This window comes from Lepidochelys kempii, chromosome 2 (assembly GCF_965140285.1).
Source record: "Lepidochelys kempii isolate rLepKem1 chromosome 2, rLepKem1.hap1, whole genome shotgun sequence".
Lineage (NCBI taxonomy): Eukaryota > Metazoa > Chordata > Testudines > Cheloniidae > Lepidochelys > Lepidochelys kempii.
In genome coordinates, this window is record NC_136381.1 from 104,321,028 (window position 1) to 104,347,891 (window position 26,864).

General features: G+C 40.0%; 1 protein-coding gene across 3 annotated transcripts in view; it reads left to right on the forward strand.

Annotated features, from left to right (window-relative positions):
* NFATC1 (nuclear factor of activated T cells 1) overlaps nucleotides 1–26,864 on the forward strand; it is a 147,555-nt gene that overhangs the window by 92,361 nt on the left and 28,330 nt on the right. For 2 of the 3 annotated variants that reach the window (XM_073331805.2, XM_073331806.2), the window contains exon 9: nucleotides 17,387–18,073. In XM_073331805.2, coding sequence (XP_073187906.1) covers nucleotides 17,387–18,073 — 687 coding nt within the window. The remainder of the gene's footprint in view (nucleotides 1–17,386; nucleotides 18,074–26,864) is intronic. The other variant, XM_073331807.2, reaches the window with a different exon arrangement.

Below are 26,864 nucleotides of genomic sequence, written 5' to 3' on the forward strand. Positions count from 1 at the left end.
TTAAGCTATAAATAGCAAAGATTTTGTGTATTCAGTGTAACTTTTCCCATTTAAAAAACATTGTTTGTTTTTTTAGGAAAATGTTTGTGTTCCATGGGCAAAGTTAATAGGAAGTTGAAAAAGTTGGTGTACCTGTTACACTGACACCAAAAATATTATTTTGTGCATTGTTGTTGGTAAAATATTTCCTGTTCTCTGTTTCACTCATGCTTTTAACTCTAATGAATTATTTTAAAATAATAAATTACTTTATAAATGTTATCCCTACCACTTTTATTATTTAGTTAAATGCAGGTGATAAGCTGTGTGATCTTCATTTCAAAGCTTAACATATTGGATACATTTGGGGACATTTGCTTCACCATACGTGGGCCAAGTTTCAAAAGAGCTCGGCTTCTATTTCAGCACCTAAATAAGCACGCAGAAATAGGAACCTTTTAGCTGAGCTCTTTTGAAAACCTGGCCACTTATTTAGGGGCCTAAATAAGAGCTACGTTCTTTTGAAAATCTAACGCTAGCTTTGAGAGCTACGCTCTTCTGAAAACCTGGTACTTAGTTACTAGATATATCTGATTCATGGTTCATAGCTTTGCAGTCTGAAAGTGATGAAAGTTCTCAGGGTGCTTATGAAAATGGTGATCAGTGCCCACTGCATGCTTTTTTCAGCATCCTACTCAGCTTCCTGCCTTAGCTCTAAAATTATCTCCTGACTATGCTGCAGAAGAGTACGATCAGCAGTTTTCTAGTGATTACATTTCGCAGTCACACCTCCATTTCATCTCACCTCTTCCGCCAGCCACTCACTTTCTAAGTTAACATGCTACGTTAGTCATATTAGCTGAAAACAATAAAATGAAGATGTAAAGCAGTGAGCTTTAATGTGACATAGAAAGCAGCTTTTACTGATAGCCACCTGACACATTTCGACTTGGAACTTCTGGTGAACTTTCATATCCGAGGCTGGCAAAATATGCATCTTTGCTATGTCTGCAAACTGATCATCGGATTACATAGGGAACCTGGGCCAAATCCTGTTGTGGGGTTGTAAAAAGGTCATAAAATGCACCGGGTCAGGTAACATAAGGTTAGAAAGAGGAGCTATTCTTCAATGAATTTGCAAGATAAGACAGGTGAAAGTGGGTGTGTGTGTGTGTGTGTGTGTGATCGACAGGCTAGGAGAGCTGTAGACCCTGGCTTGCAGAGGCCATTTGGAAAGCCACTGACTGACACAGCCAGCGCTCAGGACAGACCGGCAGCTAAAACCAGATAAACCAAAGCAGAAAGAGAAAGTAACCCTCACAGCTGCTTATGCTACCACACATTCAGCCCCATAGAAAGTCACTTTTAGTTAGTTCAGGGCCAACTCAGAAAACCAAAGAAACAACAGTTTAAATGTGTCTGCAGGCGGATGTAAATTGTATTTATATCCACTGTAAATCAACTTTTTGCTGCCAGAGCTGTGCAAAGGGGGCCTGGTGTAACTGTGAATTAGGCTCAAACTCTCAAATATATTAGAAATGATATTGTCAGCATTGACAAGCATACTCCCCCATCTTCTTTTTATAGGCAGAAAGATTCCTGAAGGGTGTGTCGTAAAGTCTGCACTAATCAGGGCAGAATAACAAGGAAGGTGGAATGGCGTGGAGGGAATTTTTTCTTCACTTTTTTTTTTTTAACAGTGAAAATCTGAATTATGGTTGCTCATTTCTACATAATGTGCTGTTACAATTTATTTCATTTGGCTGCTATGTGGCTGAATGTTACTTTTGACATTTAACAGTGCAACAAAAAGCAGGCAAGGCTTTGTCAGACTCCTGTTTCCACTTAAACAGTGGATAAATTCATCATAACTGGGCCATCAACTCTTTTGTTACATTCCAGCAGCAGAATGTGTTCTAGAGCAGCAGGAGAAGTGGAATCTCACTTTTGAGCCTTTTTTCTCCAATATTATGCAGTTGGATTCCTCCCCACTGTCTGCCCCTCCAATGTATATTTAGCTCTAGTGCAAGGGCTTCCATACTTCACGCAAATGAGAATCCCATTAGCCACTGGTCAGGAGTCAAATAGCCACACCTCATTTGCAGATTGCGCTCACCTTGGCTTTTAATAAAGAGATTTGGACTTTGGACCCCACTGGTCTCAGTATGCAGCGCTCCATCTTGATCTGAATGGCCTCCCGTAAAGATCACTAAACTGGGAGGAGAGGTAGATATGCTGGAGGGTAGGGATAGGATACAGAGGGCCCTAGACAAATTAGAGGATTGGGCTAAAAGAAATCTGATGAGGTTCAACAAGGACAAGTGCAGAGTCCTGCACTTCGGACGGAAGAATCCCATGCACCGCTACAGACTAGGGACCGAATGGCTAGGCAGCAGTTCTGCAGAAAAGGACCTAGGAGTTACAGTGGATGAGAAGCTGGATATGAGTCAACAGTGTGTCGTTGTTGCCAAGAAGGCCAATGGCATTTTGGGATGTATAAATAGGGGCACTGCCAGCAGATCGAGGGACGTGATCGTTCCCCTCTATTCGACATTGGTGAGGCCTCATCTGAAGTACAGTGTCCAGTTTTGGGCCCCACACTACAAGAAGGATGTGGAAAAATTGGAAAAAGTCCAGTGGAGGGCAACAAAAATGATTAGGGGACTGGAACACATAACTTATGAGGAGAGGCTGAGGGAACTGGGATTGTTTAGTCTGCGGAAGAGAAGAATGAGGGGGGATTTGATAGCTGCTTTCAACTACCTGAAAGGAGGTTCCAAAGAGGATGGATCTAGACTGTTCTCAGTGGTAGCAGATGACTGAACGAGGAGTAATGGTCTCAAGTTGCAGTGGGGGAGATTTAGGTTGGATATTAGGAAAAACTTTTTCACTAAGAGGGTGGTGAAACACTGGAATGCGTTACCTAGGGAGGTGGTGGAATCTCCTTCCTTAGAAGTTTTTAAGGTCAGGCTTGACAAAGCCCTGGCTGGGATGATTTAATTGGGGATCGGTCCTGCTTTGAGCAGGGGCTGGACTAGATGACCTCCTGAGGTCCCTTCCAACCCTGATATTCTATGATTCTATGATCACAGAGGAACATAACCTCGCTGAGGTTAAGGGTGCTCACTTCCTACACTGAACTCCAGAGTTACAGTTGACCTGTAAACTCCATCTTGGTGCTACTGGTCACATGTGAAAAGGTAATTCTAAGAATTTAGGGCTATATTCTGGCACCTTAACTCTCACTGAGCAGTATCTCACTTAGCAAATAGTCCGACTGACTTCAAAGTACTGTTCAGCCTGAGTCAGGATGGCAGAATCTGTCCTGTGGTCTTTATCACTGAAGCTTCCTGAGCTGTCCGCTAAACTTTAGCATTTCAAGGGCTATCATCTGCCTCCCTTACATCTTGAGTATTCACACTGGTGTCACCTGTGTAAGTGTTATCAGGGTTGGACCAATAGGCTCTTCCAATTGGTTTAAAAGCCAAAAAGTAAAACTTCCATAAAGGAGATGAGGTTTCAAATTGTAAGGGTGAAATAACATAACGATTTGGTTTTGTTCTTCTGGAATGGCTGATCAGCATAATTAATCTAGCCCTGTGGTTGATGCTGAAGGGAATGCTGTTCTGGTGATTGCATCAGATAAACTATACACAAGAAAATGTATTTTGTAGGCTGTAGAGAAGGACTCTCTAAGTCTCTGAAGGAGAAGGCTGAGTAAGAGCTAAAATGGCTCGGAACAGCCAAGATCAAAACATGCTGTAAAGAGAGATGAAAAATGACATCCTGGGGTAAAGCCACATTAGCCTGCTTGCTGCTGATGGTAGAATAGGAGTAAAAGTATTGGTGGTATATTAGAAAGTAGCCATTGATTGGCCAAAGAAACCTTCATTAGAGCAATTTATAGCACACTTTGTGTGTTAGTCTGTCTAGAGCCACCAGACTCTGGAGAGAGAGAGAGAGAGAGAGAGAGAGAGAGAGAGGAAGAAAACCCAAATAAGAGAGGGGCTTATAGAAATCCCAGGGCATATAAATATTTATAGCATAGAAAGTGAATCTTGTGAACTAGTTAACAATAATTCCTGTGTTTACATGATGGAAAATATGCATGTTTGACTGTGATTCTAATCTCAATATACAACTTCAATCAATAAATATTCCTTTAAACCAATAACCCTCTTGAGGATTACATCCCACACTGGCTGTACAATTCTGCTTATATACAATAGGCTGCATAAATTATGGCTACTCCCATATTAATGCCTTTTTGGGCACTCTGCCCACAATTTACATTTTAATATTCACAACTCCCTGGAGGGCAAGCAGACAGAGAGAACGATGCAAGCGTAATGTTAAATCTGTTGATGTACTATTTTACCATAGTGCAGAACAAGGGTGCCTGAATCCCACATCTATATATTTATTAGGGCTGTCAATTAATCACACTTAACACAAGTGATTAACTCAAAACAAATTAACTCTATTTTAAAAATTAATCGCGATTAATCACAGTTTTAATCGCACTGTTAAACAATAATAGAATGCCAACTTAAATTTATTATAAATATTTTTTGGATTTTTTTCTACATTTTCAAATATATTGATTTCAGTTACAGCACAGAATACAAAGTGTACAGTGCTCACTTTATATTATTTTTATTACAAATATTTGCACTGTAAAAAAGATAAAAGAAATAGTATTTTTCAATTCACCTTATACAAGTACTACACCTTGTACACTTCACCTTAGACAAGTACAAGTCAATCTCTTTATTGTGAAAATGCAATTTACAGATGTAGATTTTTCTCGGTTACATAACTGCACTCAAAAACAAAACAACGTAAAACTTTAGAGCCTACAAGTCCATTCAGTCCTATTTCTTGTTCAGCCAATTGCTAAAACAAACAAATTTGTTTACATTTACAGAGATAATGCTGCCCACTTCTTATTTACAATGTCACCTGAAAGTGAGAACAGGCCAAGCATTCGTATGGCACTTTTGTCGCCAGTTTGCAAGGTATTTTACATGACAAATATTCTAAACCAGCGTTGGGCAACCTGCGGCCCATGGGCCACATTCCTCCCATTAGGGTAATCTGACTGTGGGCCGCAAGACATTTTGCTGATGTTGACCGTCCGCAGGCATGGCCCCCCGAAACCCCAGTGGCTGCGGTTTGCCGTTCACAGCCAATGGGAGCTGCGGGAAGTGGCAGGCCTCTGGCAGCCACTGGGAGTTGCGGAGGGCCGTGCCTGTAGACAGTCAATGTCAGCAAAATGTCTCGTGGCCCACAATCAGATTACCCTAATGGGCCGCATGCGGGCATCAGGTTGTCCACCACTGTGCTAAACATTTGTAGGCTCCTTCATGCTTCGGCCACCATTCCAGAGGACATGCTTCTATGCTGATGACACTCGTTAAAAAAATAATGCATTCATTAAATTTTTAACTGAACTCTTTGGGGGGAGAATTGTATGTCTCCTGCTCTGTGGTTTTACCCACATTCTGCCATATATTTCGTGTTATGGCAGTCTCAGATGACGACCCAGCACATGTAGTTCGATTTAAGAACACTTTCATTGCAGATTTGACAAAACGCAAAGAAGGTACCAATATGATATTTCTAAAGACAGCTATAGCACTCAACCCAAAGTTTAAGAAGCTGAAGTGCCTTCCAAAATTTGAGAGGGACAAGGTGTGGAACATGCTTTCAGAAGTCTTAAAAGAGCAACACTCCGATGCAGAAAATACAGAATCTGAGCAACCAAAAAAGAAAATCAACCTTCTGCTGGTGGCATCTGACTCAGATGATGAAAATGAATGTGCGTTAGTCCGTGCTGCTTTGGATCGTTATTGACCAGAACTTGTCATCAGCATGGAAGCATGTCCTCTGGAATGGTGGTTGAAGCATGAAGGGCCATACAAATGTTGAGCATGTCTGACACGTAAATACCTTGCAAAGCCAGCTACAACAGTGCCATGCAAACTCAATTCGCTAAACAACAAGGACTGAGTGGACTTGTAGTCTCTAAAATTTTACATTGTTTTATTTTTGAGTGCAGTAATGTAAAAAAAATTCTACATTTGTAAGCTGCATTTTCACAATAAAGAGATTGCACTACAATACTTGTATGAGGTGAATTAAAAATACTATTTCTTTTATCTTTTTACAGTGCAAATATTTGTAATAAAAAATAATAATATAAAGTGAGCCCTCTACACTTCGTATTCTGTTGTAATTGAAATCAATATATTTGAAAATGTAGAAAACATATAAAAATTTTAAATAAACGGTATTCTATTATTGTTTAACAGTGTGACTAAAACTGTGATTATTTTTTAATCTCGTGATTAATCACAATTAATGTTTAATCGTTTACAGCCCTAGTATTTATATGTATTGACAAACTGACATGTCATGAAAACCAGTCACTTTTACCAATGTTACATTTATGTGCATCGTCAAACTTCCAACTTTAGTCATAGTGCATGCAGTGAAAACACCACTGAAGTTGGCATATAGGCTGTGAAACTGGAAAGCAGACCTTCACGTCAGTAGGAATATTTTAAGAGAAAGACATTGGTGTTGCTTTTCTTTTCTAGGTAGGCTAAATCTTCTTTCCTCCATGCAGCAAAAAAGGAACATATGCTATATGAGATGATCACAAGATCTCTTGATGACACAAGTCCCATTTCAGACCTAAATTAATCTATTCCAACTAACCAGACATCTAGTTCCAACTCAGAACTTTCAAACAACATCCCGAGTGCTCAAGCCACATTGTTTTGGATTGCAACTGGGTCACACAGACAAAGGCAAAGTATTTGGAGACCATAAAGATCTAACAACAGGAAAGTTTTGTTTTAAAAAAAAATAAAAAAATAGAAAGAAAGCTCTAACTTGTTTCACATGTTTTTTAAAATCATATTTTGACTTGATTTACTCTTGTCAAAGTTGTATGATTTATTTTCTATCATAAGACATTAATCATGTCTCTTAGAACTCTCTTCCCCCCCCCCCCATATTCAAAGAAATGTGATATATACTCTCTCTTCATTATTAACAAGCACACAAATCAGATGTCCCTGGGCTATCCCTCCAGTTTAACAGAGTGCACATGTCTCTACAACATATAGTATCTTGTCTTCATTTGAATATGTGTTGAACAACCTAATAGTTTAACAGCAGTTGAAAAGCATTTAGTAATTGAATTATCTGAAAGTACTTTCGACTCAGATAATGGTGCTGTCTGAGAATATACGCAAAATGAGATTATAGACTGAAATCCTGTGCCTAGATCATGTCTATTTGGATACTATGCCTACGTATACACACACATCAGAGCCCTTAAAAACAGACACATAGAAATGTACAGGACAATCATGCTCAGTAATTGGAGAATTGCTTTGAAATTAACAAGATGAAATTCAGTAAAGACAAGTGCAAAGTACAGCACTCTGAGGAGGGAAAATCAAGTGCATAACTACAAAATGGGGAATAACTGGCTACGTCATAGTACTGCTGAAAAGGATCTGAGGGTTATCATGGATCAAAAACTGAATCTGAATCAACAATGTGATGCAGCTGTGAAAAAGGCTAATATCATTCTGGGGTGTATTACCAGGAAAGTCATATGTACAACACAAGAGGTAGTTGTCCCACTCTACTCGGTACCAGTGAGGCCTTAGTTAGAGTATTGTGTCCGGTTCTAGGTGTTAAACTTTAAGAAAGATGTAGACAAATTGGAGAAAGCCCAAACGAGAGCAACAAAAAGGATAAAAGGTTAAAAAAAAATAAAAAAAAGCCTCGACATGTTTAGTTTTGAGAAAAGATTGGTGGGAGGACCCGAGAACAGTCTTCAACTATGTTAAGGGTTATTATAAAGAGTACTGTGATTTCAATTAGTCTCCATGTCCACTGAAGGTAGGACAAGAAGTAATGGGCTTAATCTGCAGGAAGGGAGATTTAGGTTAGATATGAGGAAAAACCTTCTAATTATAAGGATAGTTAAGCACTGGAATAGGCTTCCAAGGGAGGTTGTGGAATCTCTGTCACTGGAAGTTTTTAAGAACAAGTTGGACAGACATGTTGTCAGGGATGGTTTAGGTTTACTTGGTCCTGCCTCCGCGCAGGGAGCTGACTTTGATGACCTTTTGAGGTCCCTTCCAGCCCTACGTTTCTGTGTTTCTAGCACTGCTACTTGTGAGTAGGGAAAGCAACCAATCAGCTTTAAAGGTATCTGATTTCTTTCCCTACATGGGGGCAGCAATCAAATGAGCCCCGTAAATGAGCAATTTCTGATTCACACTGGTGGAAGCAAGACAGATCTCTTCAGTTTCCTCTATTAGTGGCCATCACAATAATACCTGAGATTAGAACTGGGCCCCAGGGCTGTGTACTGTTTCAGACAGTTGAATCCCATCACTCCATAGAAGACCCAGCAGGCCAGATCCTAGTCTGTGTTAGTCTGCTTAATATTGTTTTTGGGGCGTAAAGCAGTCATAAAGCTGGCAAAAAGACAACCTCCCTCTATCCCGCCATCATAGAGGCGTTCCAGTAGCTCCTACCCCAACATGCCTCTGACATAGAGGGGACAGCAGGGGAGGGGAGGGGAGGGCCTTGTTTGGGTGCTCCGGTGATCCCTGAATACCTGAGAGTAATTTATGCCAGAGCCTGGTTTATTCAGGGGTGAATAAACGTGGTTTAAAACTAGGTTTATTTCATATTCCCTCCCCCTTCCCTCTCCCTCCTCTAGTCTTTCGCCAAGCTCAGCTCGGCCATCCCAGGGACTCTGGGTCAATGACTGAAGTTACTCAAGACATACTTTGTAGGCCCAATAAATAGTAAAGCATTGTCATTCCCACCCCACCACTACCACCACCATAGCCATCTAGGCCCTGGTGTTTACAAATAGGTGAGGACAAATGCAGTAGGGGAAAATGGACGTAGTGCATGGGCCACATTGTCACCTGAGTGCTGTGCCCCAGTGGTGACTCATCTGTTTTTTGTTTTGTTGGTTTTTAAAACCTAGCCTTAGTCCTTCAGAAAATGTATCTTTTTCAAAATGAAAAAAATAAAAATAGATTAAATGACCTATGTGTTTTTTCAAAGATTGCTTCCTTTTCCCCCTCCCTTCCCTCAATTCCTAGAATGCTTCTGTATTTTCATTCCTCTTTCCTTAGTGAATATCTGTTGGCTGAGAGAAGAATTTTTAATGGGATGTCTTTAGGTTCTCCTTTGTTAACCACACAATGCTAGTTGTCAGCTAAGCAGAGGCAAAAAAGAAGCCACAGTTTACATAATCCCTACAATTATTGAAAGAGCACAGGTTGGTTTACTATGTAGTGGTGCTGCTGTGCACATAAATGACTTAAAGGGTCTAGAGTGCTCAGGTACCTTTCATTTCTGCGGCACTGCTTCAGTTCTGCCCCAAGATGTTACAATCTGAGGGTTGTTTGGTGACCATTAGGAATGAATTGGTTAATACAGTTCCTAGTGGAAAATGTCCACATCACGCACCATCTCAAAAAGCACCTTTGTTGAGAATCTGAGCAGAGAGTCCAAGAACTGAATGGGCCTGTAGACTGAGCTATTGTCTTAATCGCTAGAACTGTTAGTCCCTCCATGAGAGAGCTGAGACACCCTGACAGAGTATTGTGAGGAAGTTTGCATTCTCTCTGCAGCTGTTATATAGTAAAGCAGGAGATGTCAAGCTTTAGGGAGAACAATTTGTCACTTCTCACCAGCACTAACTTTTGCTTAAAAATCAAAACTTGGGGTGAAATCCTAGGTGTATTGTAGTAACAAAAATATGCTTAAAAGGTAAGTAAAAGTGGGTCCAAATTGATAACCATTTCTAAATTAGTGAGAATTAAGAGACTTCTAGACCAGTAGCAAATGAGATGACAAGTGTGGTATCTTCTGGAGGGATGTCTGATTCTCTGTATCAGGGTTGTTCTGTTTGGATCAAGACTACTTGATGAGAGAGCTTTTCAAAGGCACATATACCATTTAGCTGCCCATCTCAATCACAGACATTAAGACGGCACCATCATGATTATCTAGTCTGACCTCCTGCACATTGCAGGCCACAGAACCTCACCTACCCACTACTGTAATATGTCCATAACCTCTGGCTGAGTTACTGAAGTCATCAATTCTTGATATAAACACCTCAAGTTACATAGAATCCACCATTTACTCTAGTTCAACTAGCAAACATCCCAGGCCCCATGCTGCAGAAAAAGGCAAAAAAAAACCCAACCCCAATATCTCTTCCAATTTGACCTGCAGGAGAATTTTGTCCTAAAATTCTTTTACGCTCCTTTGAAAATGCCAGCCTAAATTGTCACTAGTGGTGAGACATTTATTCCCAAAATTCAAGAATTTTCTGTGTGTAAGTGATGAAAAAATTATGTAGCTATTTTTAATACAGTATCCAAAATTTGTAAATAGGTTCCAGACGAATACATCATATTCTGCACCTTGAACGGTGGATGTTTTGTTTGATATGCTCTATCAAACCAAGAGCAAAATAAATATATTATAGGGCAATAAATGTCTGGATTGTTAATACATGTGTGGAAATGTGACTTGATTAGGTTACAGTTAATAAGGATAAACATCTGTATAATTGAAATGATTATATTTTCTCTGTTCATTTGTGTTAATAATGAAAAAAATAAAAGGGTTTTTTAAAAAACCATCTGGATTGCTAAAATGTAAAAGCAAATAGACTTGTTAGAATTGTCTATATATGTATGTACATATATGTACATTTTAAAAGCTTTTAGGAACCCTCTCGTAAATGTGCATGATTTATTATTTTTCTTCAAAGTTTGATATATTAACTTTTTACCTTCTAAGAAAAACCTTTCAGTTAAATCCAGGCTTGCAACACTAACTGAAATATTTCTCCCACATTCAAACCCACACAGAAGGCCATTGTCTTAAGCCTAGTGACTTGATATGATGTCATAAATGCTTGTCTTTCTGAGCAAGAATTGGAAGTAGCTTTGATTTATTATAGCCAGTGCTGCTGCCAACACATGGTTCCCAGACCTTCACATTAAATGAAATGACATAATGACACAAGTCCAGCAGCCTAAGGTGAAATCATCATCAAGCCATTTAAAAACAATTAGCACAGTTACTATGTTTGTCAGATTAATTTAGAACTTTGAACATTTTCATATTTTAGTATTTCAAATTATGGACCGTCCAATATCATCAGTAGACCAATCTAGTGCATTATATAAAAGCAAGTATTTTAACATAATTAACAATGATAAATCAAATATATTTATCATTCCTTTGCACAGTAAGAACCTGATCTTTGCAAAGGCTTGGGATTACTCAAGTGAGTAAAATTACTCCCATGCACTAGTCTTTGCAGGATCAGGCATCATGTTTGTTATTTTGTCTTTTATAAACTGTGATCTCATTGTGGTAATTTGTTAATGGTACGTTTCAGAGTGGAGCAAATTCAGTTTTTAATTTTTCATTGTAATGAGCTGAGAGTCTGCAGTGCAGAGTGTTATCTCACCACCACAAAGCAGCCCTAAAACAGCATGCTTATTGACATTTGAGACGGCTGTATTAAATTAAAAAATAGTCCTGTTCATGCTAATAGTGCTGATAGATTCTGAACAGCTGCAGGGCTTTTTGTTGTTTGTCATTTTAACACTGTTTTGTAGCTAGAATCGCAGTGTCTCTTTCAGCTTGGTGTCATTTAAAGAAGACATTTGAGCTGATAGCCAATTTTAAATATTTGACCTGATAGTTTAAAGTAGATTGGGTTAATACTGTTTTCTGTTAAATATTAACTCCAGAGCTATTAATCATATTCTTGGTATCACATGGCTTCTCTCCACACATAATATGGGGAATCTTATGTCACATGAAGCAAAACAATCTAAGAGTCATAGGAGTCCCAAAACTGAATGACAGAGGCCCAGCAATTAGCTTCATGGAAAATTATGCCTTCTGAAGGGTGCATTTGAGACTTAGTACCAGGTATCTGGCCTCAGGTTGGTTCTAAAGGTTGGAAGTTAGCATGAACATAAGACATAAGGTAAATGGTGTTAGACACATCATGCTTTACCACTACTCTCCTGTTGGCTGTTGACCTGCCACAGCCATGGCAAAGGAATGCACTGGATTGGTGCCTAAGCTAGAAGAAGATGTCTTCATAATGCAATATTTATGGGGCCAGGCTGCTTGTGTAAACTAGTGTGGCTCCATTGGGAATGTCTAGATTCTATGCTGCAGCTGGGGGCATGTGATTGCCAGCATGGGTAGACAGACTTGTGCTAGTGTGCTAAAAATAGCAGTGTGAATGTAGCGGCACAGGTGGTGGCTTGGGCGAGCTGCCTGAGCTCCATCCCAGGGAGTCGGAAGGGTTGAACTCGGGTGGCTAGCCTGGGTTTCCACCAGGGCTACAACGTCCACACTGCTATTTTTAGTGTGCCAGCTTAAAGTGAGCTAGTGCCATGCTGGGAATCACATCTCCCAGCTGCAGTGTAGACCTATCCAAAGACATCTGTGGAGCTATGCTGTTCGCTTGACCCAAATAAAGGTCATGAAAGGACAGTAGGGATGGGGATATCCATTAGCCGGTATATGAGGCCCTTCTTAGCCTTATAATGTGACAAAGCAAATACTTGTAACTTGTTTGTGGTCTAAAGAAATGCTCTGGTTTCCAGGATAATAAACTGATTCCACAAACAGAGCATCCTGTGATAAAACTAGAGACAGGCCAGAGAGAAGAATAAATGCCCTTAATTAATTTTTTGAGGATGTGCATAAAATATATGAGACCTGATCGTCCCCTGTGTATTCATTTGCAAAATGAATGCAAAACACCATCCTTCTGACCAGTAGCCTTTTATACCAGCTTTGCACAGGTGCAAATCACTCACAGAATGGCCACGCAGTGGAGAATCAAAGCCACGGTTTCTTCTAAACTCCATCTGAAAAGTATCAGCTGCTGTATGTTACCAGCTTTTGCTATTCCACTTGACAGCGTTACATATGCTGGACAGAAGCAGATACTGGATGGAATGTCACAAATACACTGCAGTATGTCTTAGTGTAGCAATCCGTGGCATATCTGTCCTCTACAAGGCAAGTAATATAGCCATCCATTCCTATGAAGAGACTAAGGCCTGATAAGAAAACTAACTGTAATAGTTTTCATCAGCTCCTTTCTGCAGACACACTCATCTTTACAAATGTGATTCTAGCTCTTCTTCTAGCTCTTTCCTTGAAAACAAAGATCCCACAGGGCCTAATTCTCTTGTCTTGTACCTAGTGAAGATATTTATACATCTGTAGAAGTGGAGTAAATGCTACTGTTGTTATTTGGTAGAATTTTTTACTCTCATTTTACACACATGTAAAAGACTTGTAAAAGGTGCAAGGCAGTGGAGAATCAGGCCCACATTCTTTAGCAATTTCAGCAATAATGCTTTTTTTCCCTCTCCCAGTACAATACCTGTATTAGTAATGATATTAGCAGGTAAACAGTATTTAACACAGAGGACCTTTTTATTACACTGGAAAAACACTTTGGGGGATTTAATAGACAAGATTTAGCTGAACTACTTCAGAAACCTCCAACTACATGTCCAAGTAGCCACTATTTACCTAGAGACCTCATAAATTAAGAGGTGCACAAAAGTTGGTGTAACTGACATCAGTAAATCTGTGTAAGTTGCTGTGGCTTGCATGCTAATGGAGGTGGAGGAAGTGGGATTGTAGCAAGAAAAGCAACAAACAGGGGGTGTAAGATTAAGCAGGACCCAGACTTTGTCTTTTCACCTTCTTACATCATCCCATTGGTTACTTTTCCGGCTACAAACTCACTCTTGTGCCACACTACATCCTGTAGATTACACCTACTCATCATTGTGGGGCCTGATCCACCTCTGTATTACTCCAGTTGTATACCAGTGTGACTCCACTGAACACAAAGTTAGCATGTCTCTGTCGGCTCATTCAGAACTGCCTTACATCAGTTGTCTGACAGTGCAGTAAATGGAGTTACACCAATGTAGAGCTGGAGTAAACCAGTGGTGAATCAGGCCCACATTGAGGGCTGAATCCTTTCCCCCGTTCAGCTACTGAGACAGTGCAAAGCAGCTGGAAAGCCAGAAAAGGGCAGCCAAGGATTCCCTTTAGACCACATCCTCAAGTTGTGTAAAGCTGAGATAGCCAGCCTCCCACACACACTTCTGTATAGGAGGCATTTTGAGGGCCAAACCTTCAATTGCACAGCTACAGGCTGTTCTAAATTATTCTGGGGGCCTTTTCAGCCCCAGGCTGGCCCAGGATCAGAAGAGTGGAAAGCCACCCTCCTCAGATGTAGCAGCGATAAGTTTGTTGCAGCTGAAGACTGAAGCCAGACTTATCAACACATAACTTTCCCCACCATTCACTTTGCTACTGAATATGACCTTGACTGAGTGGCCCCTTTATAAATGTGCTGAAGATGGAAACAAGGAAATATACATATTGCTAAGTGAGGAAGCAAAGGTGTGCACTGCGAAGGGTGTGAAAAAGAACAACCTGAGGTAATAGAACAGTGGTGGGCCACTCGCATCAGGATATTCTGATTGCAGGCCGCCAGACATTTTGCTGACGTTGACCCTCCACAGGCACGGCCCCCCACAGCTCCCAGTGGCCGTGGTATGCCTTTCCCTGCCAATGGGATCTGCAGGAAGCGGCGGTCAGCATGACCCTGCAGCCTGCCACTTCCCGCAGCTCCCATTGGCCAGGAATGGCAAACTGCAGCCATTGAGAGCTGGAGGGGGGGAGGGGCCATGCTGGCAGATGGTCAATGTCAGCAAAATGTCTCACAGCTCACAATCAGATTACCCTGATGGGTTGCATGCGGCCCATGGGCTGCAGGTTGCCCACCATTGTCATAGAATCAGTATTCCTCAATGCTTCGCCCACCAGCCCCATGTGCCACCATTCACCATCATAAGATTCATAGGGTGTGTCCAGACCGCAAGGTGGGAAGGTCCCAGAGGCTGGGCTGCAGTCCGAGTCAGAATGTCTACACCGCAGTTAAGCAGCCTCATGAGCCCGGGTCATCTGGCATGGGCCAGCTGCAGGTGTCTAACTGCAGCGTAGACATACCCATAGACTCATAGTTTTAAATGAATGAGATACTGCAAGGGTTATTGAGCACTGAATTGTCAGTGGATTAATTTGGAATTACTTAGCACAGGTGTTTCTATAACTGTGATATATTGGGAAAATTCAGTATTCAGCGATCCTCGTATTTCCAGCTGTGCCAGGCTTTGTGCTAGGACAGTGAACCTAATGTAAAACACATGAGGATCTTGTGAAAGGTATTTTCTTACAGTCTCTATGCTTCTCTGTTTATTGAGGTGTGTTTCTTTGGTCTTGTGTTTTCATAAAGGGCATAATCTGGGTTTTATAAAGCTGTCCTTGAACCTGGAATCTCCTTCCCTGCAACTAGTACATTCTGAACCATGCTAACTAGCATGCAGCATGTGAGCAGGTGAAAATAGGAGAAGGAGGAATCTGATGACAGTCCATTATCCGTAACACATGCATCTTGAATGGCACTCGTGCATCTGTTATGTATTTAAGCATGTTTTTACTAGTAGCCCAAGAAATCTTAAAGCAAGTGTTGCAAGCATCTGTGTGTAAAACAATATAGAAGGAGCAAAATTAACAAGGGACTAGAAGGTTGTAAAACAAGGGTAGCAAAGTGCATTCACCAGAAGTAAAAATTGAGAGCATTAAAAGAAGTTAACTATAGCTAATATATGCACGCATATTAAATGGACTAAAAGCTCTTTTAAAGGTTCAAAATCCTCAAACACATGCATACACTTGAAACTGAATTGTTAGATCACAGTACCCAGAGATATTTCATTGGTATCTACTCTACCCTAGCAGACTAGTTATTTTTATACCCTAACAGATATCCCGTGATATTGTCATAAATTGCTAGCAGTGCCTAAGAGCTATGAAAGTCTCTGTAGGCTTTTATTAGGGCAAGAAGATAAACCCTCACATGAATCCAAAATCACTGCTCTCTGTATTTAAGTTTGGGTCTGCCTAGAATAAATATGTTTATTCAAACTCCTTGAAGTCATTTAGGCCCAGATTATTAAAGGTGTTTAGGCATTACTGTGCTCAGCATTGCAATGCCTAACTGATTTAGAAGCTCAAATCTCATTTTCAAAAGGGATTAAGACACTTGGGAGCAAAAACCCCATTGATAGTCAATAGAATTTAGGCTGTAAGTGCCTAACTCCCTTCTGCAAATGAGATTTAGACTCCTAAATCAGTTATGTGTTGCAGTGCTGAATGCTTAAATACCTTTAAAAATCTGGGCCATAGAGGCCTACCTGGCCCTTCTAATTTATAGTTCACCTGATCTAGGAAGTGGGAGTCTTTTCCCTGTCAACTTCATGTGCTGCTGGATATCCAGGAAAGGCAAAATCCTCTCTCCCCTCTGAATTGCCTTTATTAGAGAGAGGCTCAAGATTTTTTTTCATGCTCAAAGGTCTGCTGAAGTAGCAAATTCCATGCCAGTCACCCTTCATGTTTCAGAGCAGAGCGTTCTCTCCATGACTGACAGGTACAGCCTCTTCAGCACACCTTTGGGGCAGGAGATGGAGGACACAATTTGTCCATAACAGGAGCAGGTTTCTTCTTGGTATGCAGAGTCCGGACTAACATTCTCCCAGAGTTGGCATTGGTAGTTTGGATCCAACTTGTGATCTCTGGGAGCTCGCTCCAACTTGTTGAATATTTTACACCCATTGGCTGGGTAGCAGGAAGCAGAGATTAAACACAGTTATGTAAAAGAAAAAATAAGTGAGATTCCTGGTCTTTCCAAAAAAAAAAAAAAAAGCTTTATAATCAAAACCTCCTTGTCCATAACAATATTGTAATTTATCTTTGCAATTTTATTTCTGTTGAACTCTGAAAGCCCCATCTCTACCTTATTATTCTTGAGTTTACCGAATGTGCAGACATTTATCAAATGGGCCATCAGTAGCACTAGAAATGCAGTAGTACATCCAAGTTAAAATTTTTGCTTTGATTACTACAAATCCATGGAGCCCTTGGGTCCAAGGCTTCTACTGCAGCACAGCTATTTGCAAATAGATTTTTATAGCACATTAGTGCTGAAGGAGAGTCCAAAGAAAATAGTCCTTTTCAATATTAAAACCAGCTGTGACTTTCTTGAGCTGATGACTCATTCATTTTTTTTTATAGGGTGGGAGAACTAAGCAAAAGACACAGAGAGTCTTATTCAAGACGTTGTTTGTTTTGCAAAGGGTATCCTAGCCACAAGCCAACTTGATCATACCAATATGCAACTCATGTTTATTTAAAACTTTTTTTCTCTTAACAGTTCCAATTATAAAAACAGAACCCAGTGATGACTATGAGCCTGCTCAAACCTGTGGACCAATGAACCAAGGATTAAACCCTCTCTCTAAACCATACTACAGCCAGCAGATCATGATGCCTCCTGATCCTGGTTCGTGCCTTGTGGCTGGCTTCACTTCCTGTCAGCAGAGAAACACTGTGATGTCATCTTCCCCCAACTCAAGCCCCAAGCTGCATGATCTTTCATCTTCTGCTTACAAGTGCATCACCAACCCGGGCCACAGTCACCTAGGACTTCAGCAACCCGCTGGAGGTGTCCCCACCATACAGGAAGTGCCAAGGTCTATAGTTGTGCACCCAAGTTCTCCAGAGCAATCATCTCTCATCATGCTGCAGCCGCAGGTGAGTCAACATCTGAGCAGTAGCTGTTCCCTTGGTTATCAACAAACACTCTATCCCAACAGTCCCTCTTCTCCAGTTCCATCTGTTACCCAAGAGCCAACCTATTTGCAGTCCTGCAGTCCAACTCACTCATCCATAATGGGTCAACAGCAGCACCAACTGCCGAAGGTTCAAAGAAATGAGTCTCCAACAAACCAACCACTGTCATTGCCAGAGTTGCATGAGGACAGTAATCATAATTTGGCCCCTATTCCTGTAATGATCAAGCGAGAACCTGAGGAATTGGACCAGTTGTACCTGGATGATGGTAAGTCTTCCACAGCTGTAGAGGTTTGCATTCAACCATATTGCTATATCAGTGAGTTCTTTTAACCCCCTTCAGAATTCTGATGGAAGAAAGTGCAAATTAACAGCTTTGTGGAATGGTGCAGAATTTTGCTCTGATGTTCTCTGTCTGAGAAAGAGTTCTTTAATTTTGTTTGCAATAACGAAACTGTATTTTGAAGCATTAAATGCTGTTAGTCACTGTAGAGCTAGCTGCATGACCAATAGCTACATTGCAATAATCTTAACCATATGGTCTTGGTTTCTGCCTATGCCAGTGACCTGTGGAATGGCAGTGAAAACATATTTAACATTGTCCTGTTCGTAATGCAATGAAACTTCAGATACACAAATCTGCTAACTGGAACTAAATAATAAACTGCTCTATTTCAGCTGAGAAAACTCAAATTAAAAACTGAGGCATGTCCTTCAGCTGATGGCTTTTCAGTCTGGTGGCATCTGCAGTTAAGACTTTTTTCTTTAGTTCCTACTATAGATTTGTAGCCGATGTTTTTTTAGTTTGTAAGATTTTATATATATATATACCCACCAACACGTACCACTCAAATGTTAAAATGCTGTGATGAACTTGTCAGACTTTGGTTTCCAAAGATTTGTTAATGGAACATAATAAAGAGGGTAATCTGGAATTTGATTATATGACCTCCCTGAACTGTGATTTAGCACTTACCACTAAGTATCCCAGTAGTCTTCTGAACCTTCACCTTAATGCAATATGTGATCTCCCTTTCAATAGCAATATATTTGTATATAATATTCTATGCTATTTTGAAAATGAATGTTTGTATTGAAACTACAGTAATTGGTACCAAGGAGCTTCTGAATATGATTGTCTTTCAGGGAGAAATTATAACAAAAGACAATTAATTTTACTTTTTTAATATAATTTTGGGGACAGTTATTCATTTGATTTCAAACTGCATGATACTTGCTGAATTAGGATAAAAAAATTAGTATTTTTGAGTTTGAATAACAGCATTTTGCTTTTCAGTTCTGGGAAAACATCTTTCCTTAATAGAGATCCTAATCAGTTACATGACAGACAAATCGAAGGAATTTTCCTAATTAGGAGCACAGTTCATTAAAGTTTTACATGGCTGTTACACAACTTCACTGCATTTCTTTCTATGCTGAGGACAGGCTAGTCTTCATATAGACATTATCCACTTTTTCCACATGCATACTGCTATGAGAAACAAGATTAAAGCTGATGCAACCCCCAAAATGAAATAAACAAGAAGTAAAATGCCCCAATCAAATGAAAGATTGATAGAAAACAAAGATTACCCAGGGTGGGACTGCTCACAAGACTAACAGCTAGGATCTATATATAATAATCTTGGAGATTCAATCCATATCAGTAGCCACCATGTAACTATGCCTCCAGAAAAGCAGCACATTACCCCTCCACAAATTATACCCATCATCCCCGCTCTTCCTTTTTTGTTTAATGCAATTTATTTATTTTACAACTAATAAAAAAATTAAAAGGATCATTTTGGAAGAGAGAAATATCGGAATATCAGAACTCTCTCATTCTAGGCCACACTGATAGGCTGGGCAATTGGTGCAGTCCCACTGGGAGAAACCCCCCTCAGCATTCAGAAGGGTTCTCTGCTGCTCCCCATTGGAGGGCCATGGTTGGGGCTTGGGAATGTTGGATGCAGGGGTGCACAGATCCACTAGCCAGAACTGCCCCCCCAGTGAAGAGGAGCACAGCAATCTCAGAACCTGCTACAGCTCCTAGCTTGCAGTAGATGTCACAGGGCTACTCTGTTGATGCTCTGTGTTCTGGAAAAGAGAATTTCATTTCCCCACCCCACGCTCATTTTCTCTGACATAGCATAAATTACTTTGGCACAGTAATTACTTTGCAGTCACCGATCATTGTAGCCAGATAATGAAATCCATACTTCAGTATGTATCATACTATTTAAAGCCATTCTGTGACTAGCCACAGAACTAGAGACAGAGAAACAATCCCTGCTTTTATTAATAGTAAAAGGAAAATACACGAATCTATTGTTACCTTACTTCCACAAATTAAGGATCACTCTCTAAAAGCAGTGATAGCATAATAATACATATTTAAGGGACAGAGGAAATTCTCCCAATTGCATCAACATCTGACTCCCAGAAATGTACCTGACAAACTTTTCTCACAACTATAATGTTATGTCTCCTTTCCCACCTCATCTCTTTCTTTCCAACTGATTTACACTGTTTACTTCCCTTCCTGTCAGTGGCAATTTTATTGCTGCTTATTATTTCTATTACGTTTTATGTGCTAGTGCCAATAATAATGTTTTGTTTTATGTATCGATTACACTTTACATTTGAAAAAAACCAAATTCACATTTCACCAGTGCCGCCTCACACCCTATCAGTCCCCATTACAGTTAATCATAAGTTACAGTAGTAGTAGAAGTCTGTCCTTTTAGGGTTGCCCCATCTTCCCTAACTGTCTCATTGCTTGCAAGTGTAGCGAATAATTTTTATAAGGTTGTTTCAGTAAAGAGCCACCGTTTCAGACCTAAAGACCGATTGTAGAAGGATGGAATTTTGACCTACAGGCATAGTTCAGAAGAGCAGCTTGGTTACTGCAACATCTCTTGGTTTCCCAGTTATATATTACTCAGTGAGGGCCAGATTATGATACCTTTGCTCACAGTGAATAGTGCATTACGGTCATGAATTGTTTCACTGAAGTAATTGGGGCCAATTGTAGGTACTAATTGTAGGTACTCTCCACTGGGAGTAAAGAGATCATAAAGTGGGTCTGATTATCTAGGGAAAAGACCCTTTTGTTTGTTTTTGTTTGGCTGCAGTTAAAATCAAACCATCGCCATTATTTCCCATTAGTATTTTATCCATCTTCAAGTGGTTTTTTTTTGTTGGAGAATTATGTAGACTATATGTATTTTGTAATAATATTTTGAATGTGGAAAAGCAGAACTCCAGTCAAACCAAGGAATAAGGAGACAATTTCATCTTTTTTTTAAATAGATTAAAATCACCTTGGATTTATAATTTAAACATTGATTCAATCATGTCTCCTTCAAACTGTTATAGCTAATTAAACTTTGTTCCTACATCTTTGTGTGAATAAACAATACAAAAGCCGTAAAAATAAGTTAATTTTAATGCACAGCATTCCTTCCCTCCTTCCCAAAATATATCACCCAACTCCCCCTCTCCCTAAAAGTAATTTAATAAAATATAAGAAATCAAAACCAAAGGCCCTACTCTGTAAAAGAAGAAGTGCCAGTGATTCCATGAAGCCCAATAGCAACTTTTATGGCTATTGATTTTACATGGAAGGTGCTCAGATACCACGGTGATGGGTGGCAGTATAAAATCCTAAAATAGATAGACAGCATGCTAATGTGACCACAGGACAAATTAAAAATCCAACCCTGGTTACACAAAGTGACATTTGATCCAGAGTCTCACAAACTTGCCTTTTTTTTTCTCCTGGTTTGATTTATATATCCCTAATTCTAATACATTTTAAGTAATCTTGGACCTGGAATAAACAGAAGTTTTTCATGTTCAGTCCGTGGGATCAAAGCAATATTCATTCATTTGGTCTGGAGTAGTTCCAGACTTAGGCCATCTACATCACAGAGGTCCTTGCAGAAAAGCAGTCAGTGTGTTTATAAAAATATATGCACTGTATATGATGTTTCAGTGTTGGTGTAATGATACTCAGCTAACATGGTATAAAGAAAAAACCCAATGAGGCTTCTATTTTGGCACGTAAGTGTTGGTCTTGGCAATTTCATTTTAAACAAAAACGAACAGTTGCCACCTGGGCTACTGATTCGATTGGTAGCCTGTTTCAGTACATGACTGTCTCAAAAACATTTATAAAACCTTTGAAACTCCCTTTGAAAAAGAATATGAGCTATATGTGACTATATTACTAATATTGACGTGTCTGCCTCAGTTTGCACTCCTGTGTCACATGATGCTGAGATTTAATCCCAAACAAGACTTTGACTGACTCCCAGTGCTGACACTGCAGTAGTAAGGGCTGAGGTACTGTTCAAGGTGTTGTCCTTCAGATGAAAGAGTTAAAATGAGCTTTTATCCCTGTCTCTGGTGGTCATCCATGAAATTCCATATTTCTTTGCAAAAAGAATAGAAGATGCCCTCCATTCCCTGACCAACACTCCTTACTCAGTGTGTGAGAGAGATATTGCTGATTGCCTAATGGCTGCTCCCTTAGCGGTATTGAACTCGGGGTCTGATCCAGAGCCCAATGAAGTCAATGGGTATCTTTGATATGAAAGGTGCCTTATTAAAAAGAAAGAGGTATATCCCAAGCAGAGGCTCCTGTACTGGGGAAGGGAGAAGATTTCATGAATTGCACAAGGATCTAACCTGGGAACAGCTCAGAAACTACGGTGATAGGAGCTATAGAAAACCCTATGAGACAGACAGACAGCTAAACACAAATTCTATTCTGTTAAGTGTTTTAAGAATCATTGATTTATCGCCAATGGATCTTCAATATAAAGCCAGACAGAAGATTGTTCACAGGGCTCAAGATAACTGCCACATGAAGGAGAACTGGGCCCAGGAACAGTTAGCTGTCATTGGCATGCCAGGCCACTGGAGTACAAATGAGCTATACAGAACAAAATTATCACTAACTAGCCAAAGAGTAGCTGCTTTGGGGAAATTAAGGACTGACCTGACCTTTTGTCCATTCCTGGAACTAAACATTATTTCATGTACTGAGATGTGAATGCTCCGTTAAAGTTTATTTTATATTTTTGTTTGCTTCTCCTTCCTGGTCTGAGTCACGACTTGTGCCAAAATACCACAAGAAAGTCCATTCTGATAGTACTTTCAGTTCAGTTTTGCTGACCAAGATGGCTCAGAGAAGTTTCCAAACTTCTGGTTGCTTTACTCAGATGTTAGAACTTCTGGTTGCTTTACTCAGATGTTGTGGCCATAAGCAGCTAAGTAGAACTTAGTCTGTGGACTGGACAGGCCCTTGGTTAAACTCAGAATAGGGGAGGCCAAAGGTGGCTTAAAGTCATCTTCCCTGCCCCCACTTCCCATTCCTGTGCCTAGTGTAGCTTGGGCGGGACAAAGAATTGAGCCCAAATCTTCATATTGTGAGGACAGAGAGAATTCAATGAGGTGTTTTAATGCCAAGAAACATCATTAGGGTTATGATTGGCACCCCAGCTTACTGATACATTTTTTGAGCTACAGCAGAATTATTTCCTGCCATTAAAAACATCAAAGAAATGGCTTAGCATTCATTGGTAATGATATCTCTGCAAGCAAGGGGGAAACACATTGGTACCTACAGGAAAGGGATTTCATTGTGATCTGTCTTCTCCACACATTTTGACAGTTATAATATATTCCTGCTCCCAGTTTTCATTTTAATTAGTACAGAGACAATAACAAATACGTTTTAATTAAAAAACAATATTTATGTTTTGAATAAAGGTTGTGCTTGAGCTACAAAGTTCAAGTTTGAAACTTGCCCAAAGCCCATGAGTGTTTGGACTCAGACTTTTGAGGTAAAATTCTGTCCTAACTGGTTTTTAAATTTGTTTCCTAGCACTTTTCCTTTGGGTCTGATTCCAGGTGCTATGGATTTTAAGAACTCTCTTCTGCTGCTTTGAAAGTTAATTCCTCCCTTCCCCTGTTTTTTTTTTTAAATAAAGGGTTGGCTTCTGCTTTTGATGCTATTGGATGTATATGTTTAACTCCCTGCATAGTGACGAGAATATATACATCATAAACAAAGAGGTGTCTGAATTTTTCAGTATGTGGCTGACAGCAGTTACTGAAAACACATCATCAGCTTCTTTTTAAAACAAGTAGGCTTTTGCCCCCATAATTATCTTGGTACAGCTGAGTTTTATCGTTCTTTGACCATGAATGCGCTCTTTTCAACTTCTTTTTTTTAATCTAAAAAGGTAAATTGGGACCATTAAACTCCCAATAATAAGTAAAAGTGGCAAAACCACGGGTAAAGTGTTAGTGAAAGCTGCAGCCTCCCCAGCCATTTCATTTTAAACATCGCTCTTTTAAAAATAACTTTTGAAGTAAAAGTTTCACTCGTGGATGTAATGTGAGCTATTGCTAATGTCATTCCCATGAATTGCTTATATTGTTTCACTGTTAGATGTCTGACAAGTCCATATATCTCCAATACGGTATATATGAAATTCGGTTGCCTCTAAACCATATGTTCATTTTTTATATCCCCGTATATTTCTGAAGTGCACGTGATTTGGTGATATAGTTTATTTGAACAGGAACTGTAGCAGACAGAATTATTCTTTTGCTGAAATGTATCCTTTTTCATACATTTCAGTTTTGTGATTAAAGTGATTGGCTCTCAAGGCATTAAGTTTAGTCTGGTGCTGCCACAATTATGCCTTTGAAAACTTCTGAGTTCACTCTCTGATTTCCAGTAGTCCAGATGTCATTAGAACAACATGCAGGTAGTCTACAAAGTCCAGTAATACTGTCTACACTTCAGTCTGGATATGAGCTTTCCCTCCCTCCCTGTTGGCCTGGTCTAGCAGCTCTGGGAGAAAACAAAAAGCTTTCCTCATGGAAAGTTTTACTAAACCTGGCCCCATGCCTGAGTCGAGATCCTTCTCGTTTCTAATGATAGTTGAAAGTGTACATGCTAGTGTGGTAAAACGTGCTGTGTCGTTAACATTTAGGATGTAGGTTATATCTGATGGGTAGGAGAAATAATATAAAGGACTCAAATAATTCATTAGGGTCAGACCTTTAATGGACATAAATGTCTGAGTTTGAGTGGTAGACCATTAAACTAAACCACACATGGTCAGGATAGCAAGCTTGCCTTTTCACTCTTCATAGCAGTCTTTGTGAATAGAATCTCCCTGGAGCCTCACAAAAAGAGAGCCTCCAAAACTGTAAACGACAAGAACAGGTGTCACTTCCTGATTCCGCCCAGTCCAGTGCATGCAACCTATTGGTGCTAACCTTTTAGATGCTGTGTGTTGTGAAATCTAATGGTTAACTTTGTTTTTCTTCTTTGAACATTAACACAAGGTCTTTAAGAGTCCCATTCTTCAAGGTGTTGAGATCTCTCCTGTGATTGGTTGAGTGCCCGCAACTCCCATTCACATCCAGGGCTACTGAATGAGGGTATTTTGCAGGGACAAGGGTGAGCAGGCATCCAAAAAGAGGAAGGTCTCAGTTGGCAGTAACTTGCAGTAGGGATATCCTATGGTATTTTTAGTGTTCAGGAAACAATATTTGCATTGTGTGTGCCTTTGCATTAAACATTTCAGGCCATTAAGTGCACACTGAGGCTGTGTCATACTGCGTCTCTTCAAACTAAATACCAATTTCACTCTGCAGCCCTGGTACTCCCTGTGCAATTAAATGAAAAAAAAATCACGTCTCACTTCTACATCTTATTCATTCTCTTACTTCCATAGTAATGGATATTGGCATTGGTGTTTCAAACAGGAAGGGTTTTTTAAAGTTTTCTTAGGTGAGCTGGGGAGAAGGACTTGCTGCGTTTCAGCTTCAGTAACATTTACGTCTGCTTATAAGCCTGGCCTGGTGCCAAAGAAAATTTGTGGCTTGCAGAAGCAAAGACTTTCCTGAGAAAGCTTTGTTCGGATGCTAGCGCTCATTTTTGGAATATGATATTTGTTTAAAAGATTTCTGAAGAGTGTCACCATTGAGCTGTGCAATGTTAGCTGGTCAGGAGTTATTATCATGTGAGCCACTTAAAGTCCCAGTACTCTAGTGCCCTGACCCGTCTTGACAAAAGGTATCTGGAGAAGTTGTTTCAGAAAGAACCCTTTTCTTCATTGACTTGAGTATAAAAGAAGTAACACATAGATCCCTGCTATATCTAGTAGGAGTTAGATTTAACAAACATACAGCCCAATCCTGCCAACACCTAGGCATATAAGGAAGTTTACACCTGTAAATAGTCTAATTGACTTCAAGAACAGTGAACTTTGCTACCAGTTAGCAAGCCATAATGTTATTAGATTACTAAAAAGCAAAAGATCTGCTCCTATTCCTGCTTAAGTCAACATTCCCTTTGGCTTCACAGGGAGTAGACCAGGCCCAAAGCTAGCAGTTAAAATGCATAATAGCCACATTCATTGAAATCTAGTTGTTGATAGACAGTCAAAGACTGGAGTCTCTTTTGGGAAAATTGTATGCAGCATAGTTGATTGTTTCATCTACATCTGCTTGACAACTGTGCTTTTTCAGTCAGAGCTTTGGTACAATAATAGACGCTGTATGCTTGCTTTCTTTGCAAGGCTTTATGGCAGCTTGAGCATCAGTTGTCCTCAGTGAGCTACTTGATAGAGTAACTCCCGTTCTTTCCTGTCTCAGAGTTTTCTAAGGGATTCTAATTGTATTGCCACCAAAGGGGAAGCTGTTTTCCCTGAGCTACCCCTGTGCTAAGAGGAGGTTTATCACAAAGAATCACCCCGTAGGCCCTCCTTGTCCTCCACATCTGGGAAAGGCTGCCCAGTCTTAACATTGTAAATATCAGCAAATAAGCCACGTAATGGGAAAGCATGGGCCTATATCTCTTTGACAAAATTAGCTGCTTTCAATTGCAGACCAAAGAGCCTGCCCCGGGGCTTTGCTGGTGTGACAAAGACAGACTTTGACGTTGAAAAGACCTTTTAGTGTGGTGTGGGTTTGTTGGTTTTTTGGTTTTTTTTTAACTTACCATAGCACAAAAAAGAGTATTAGGTAAA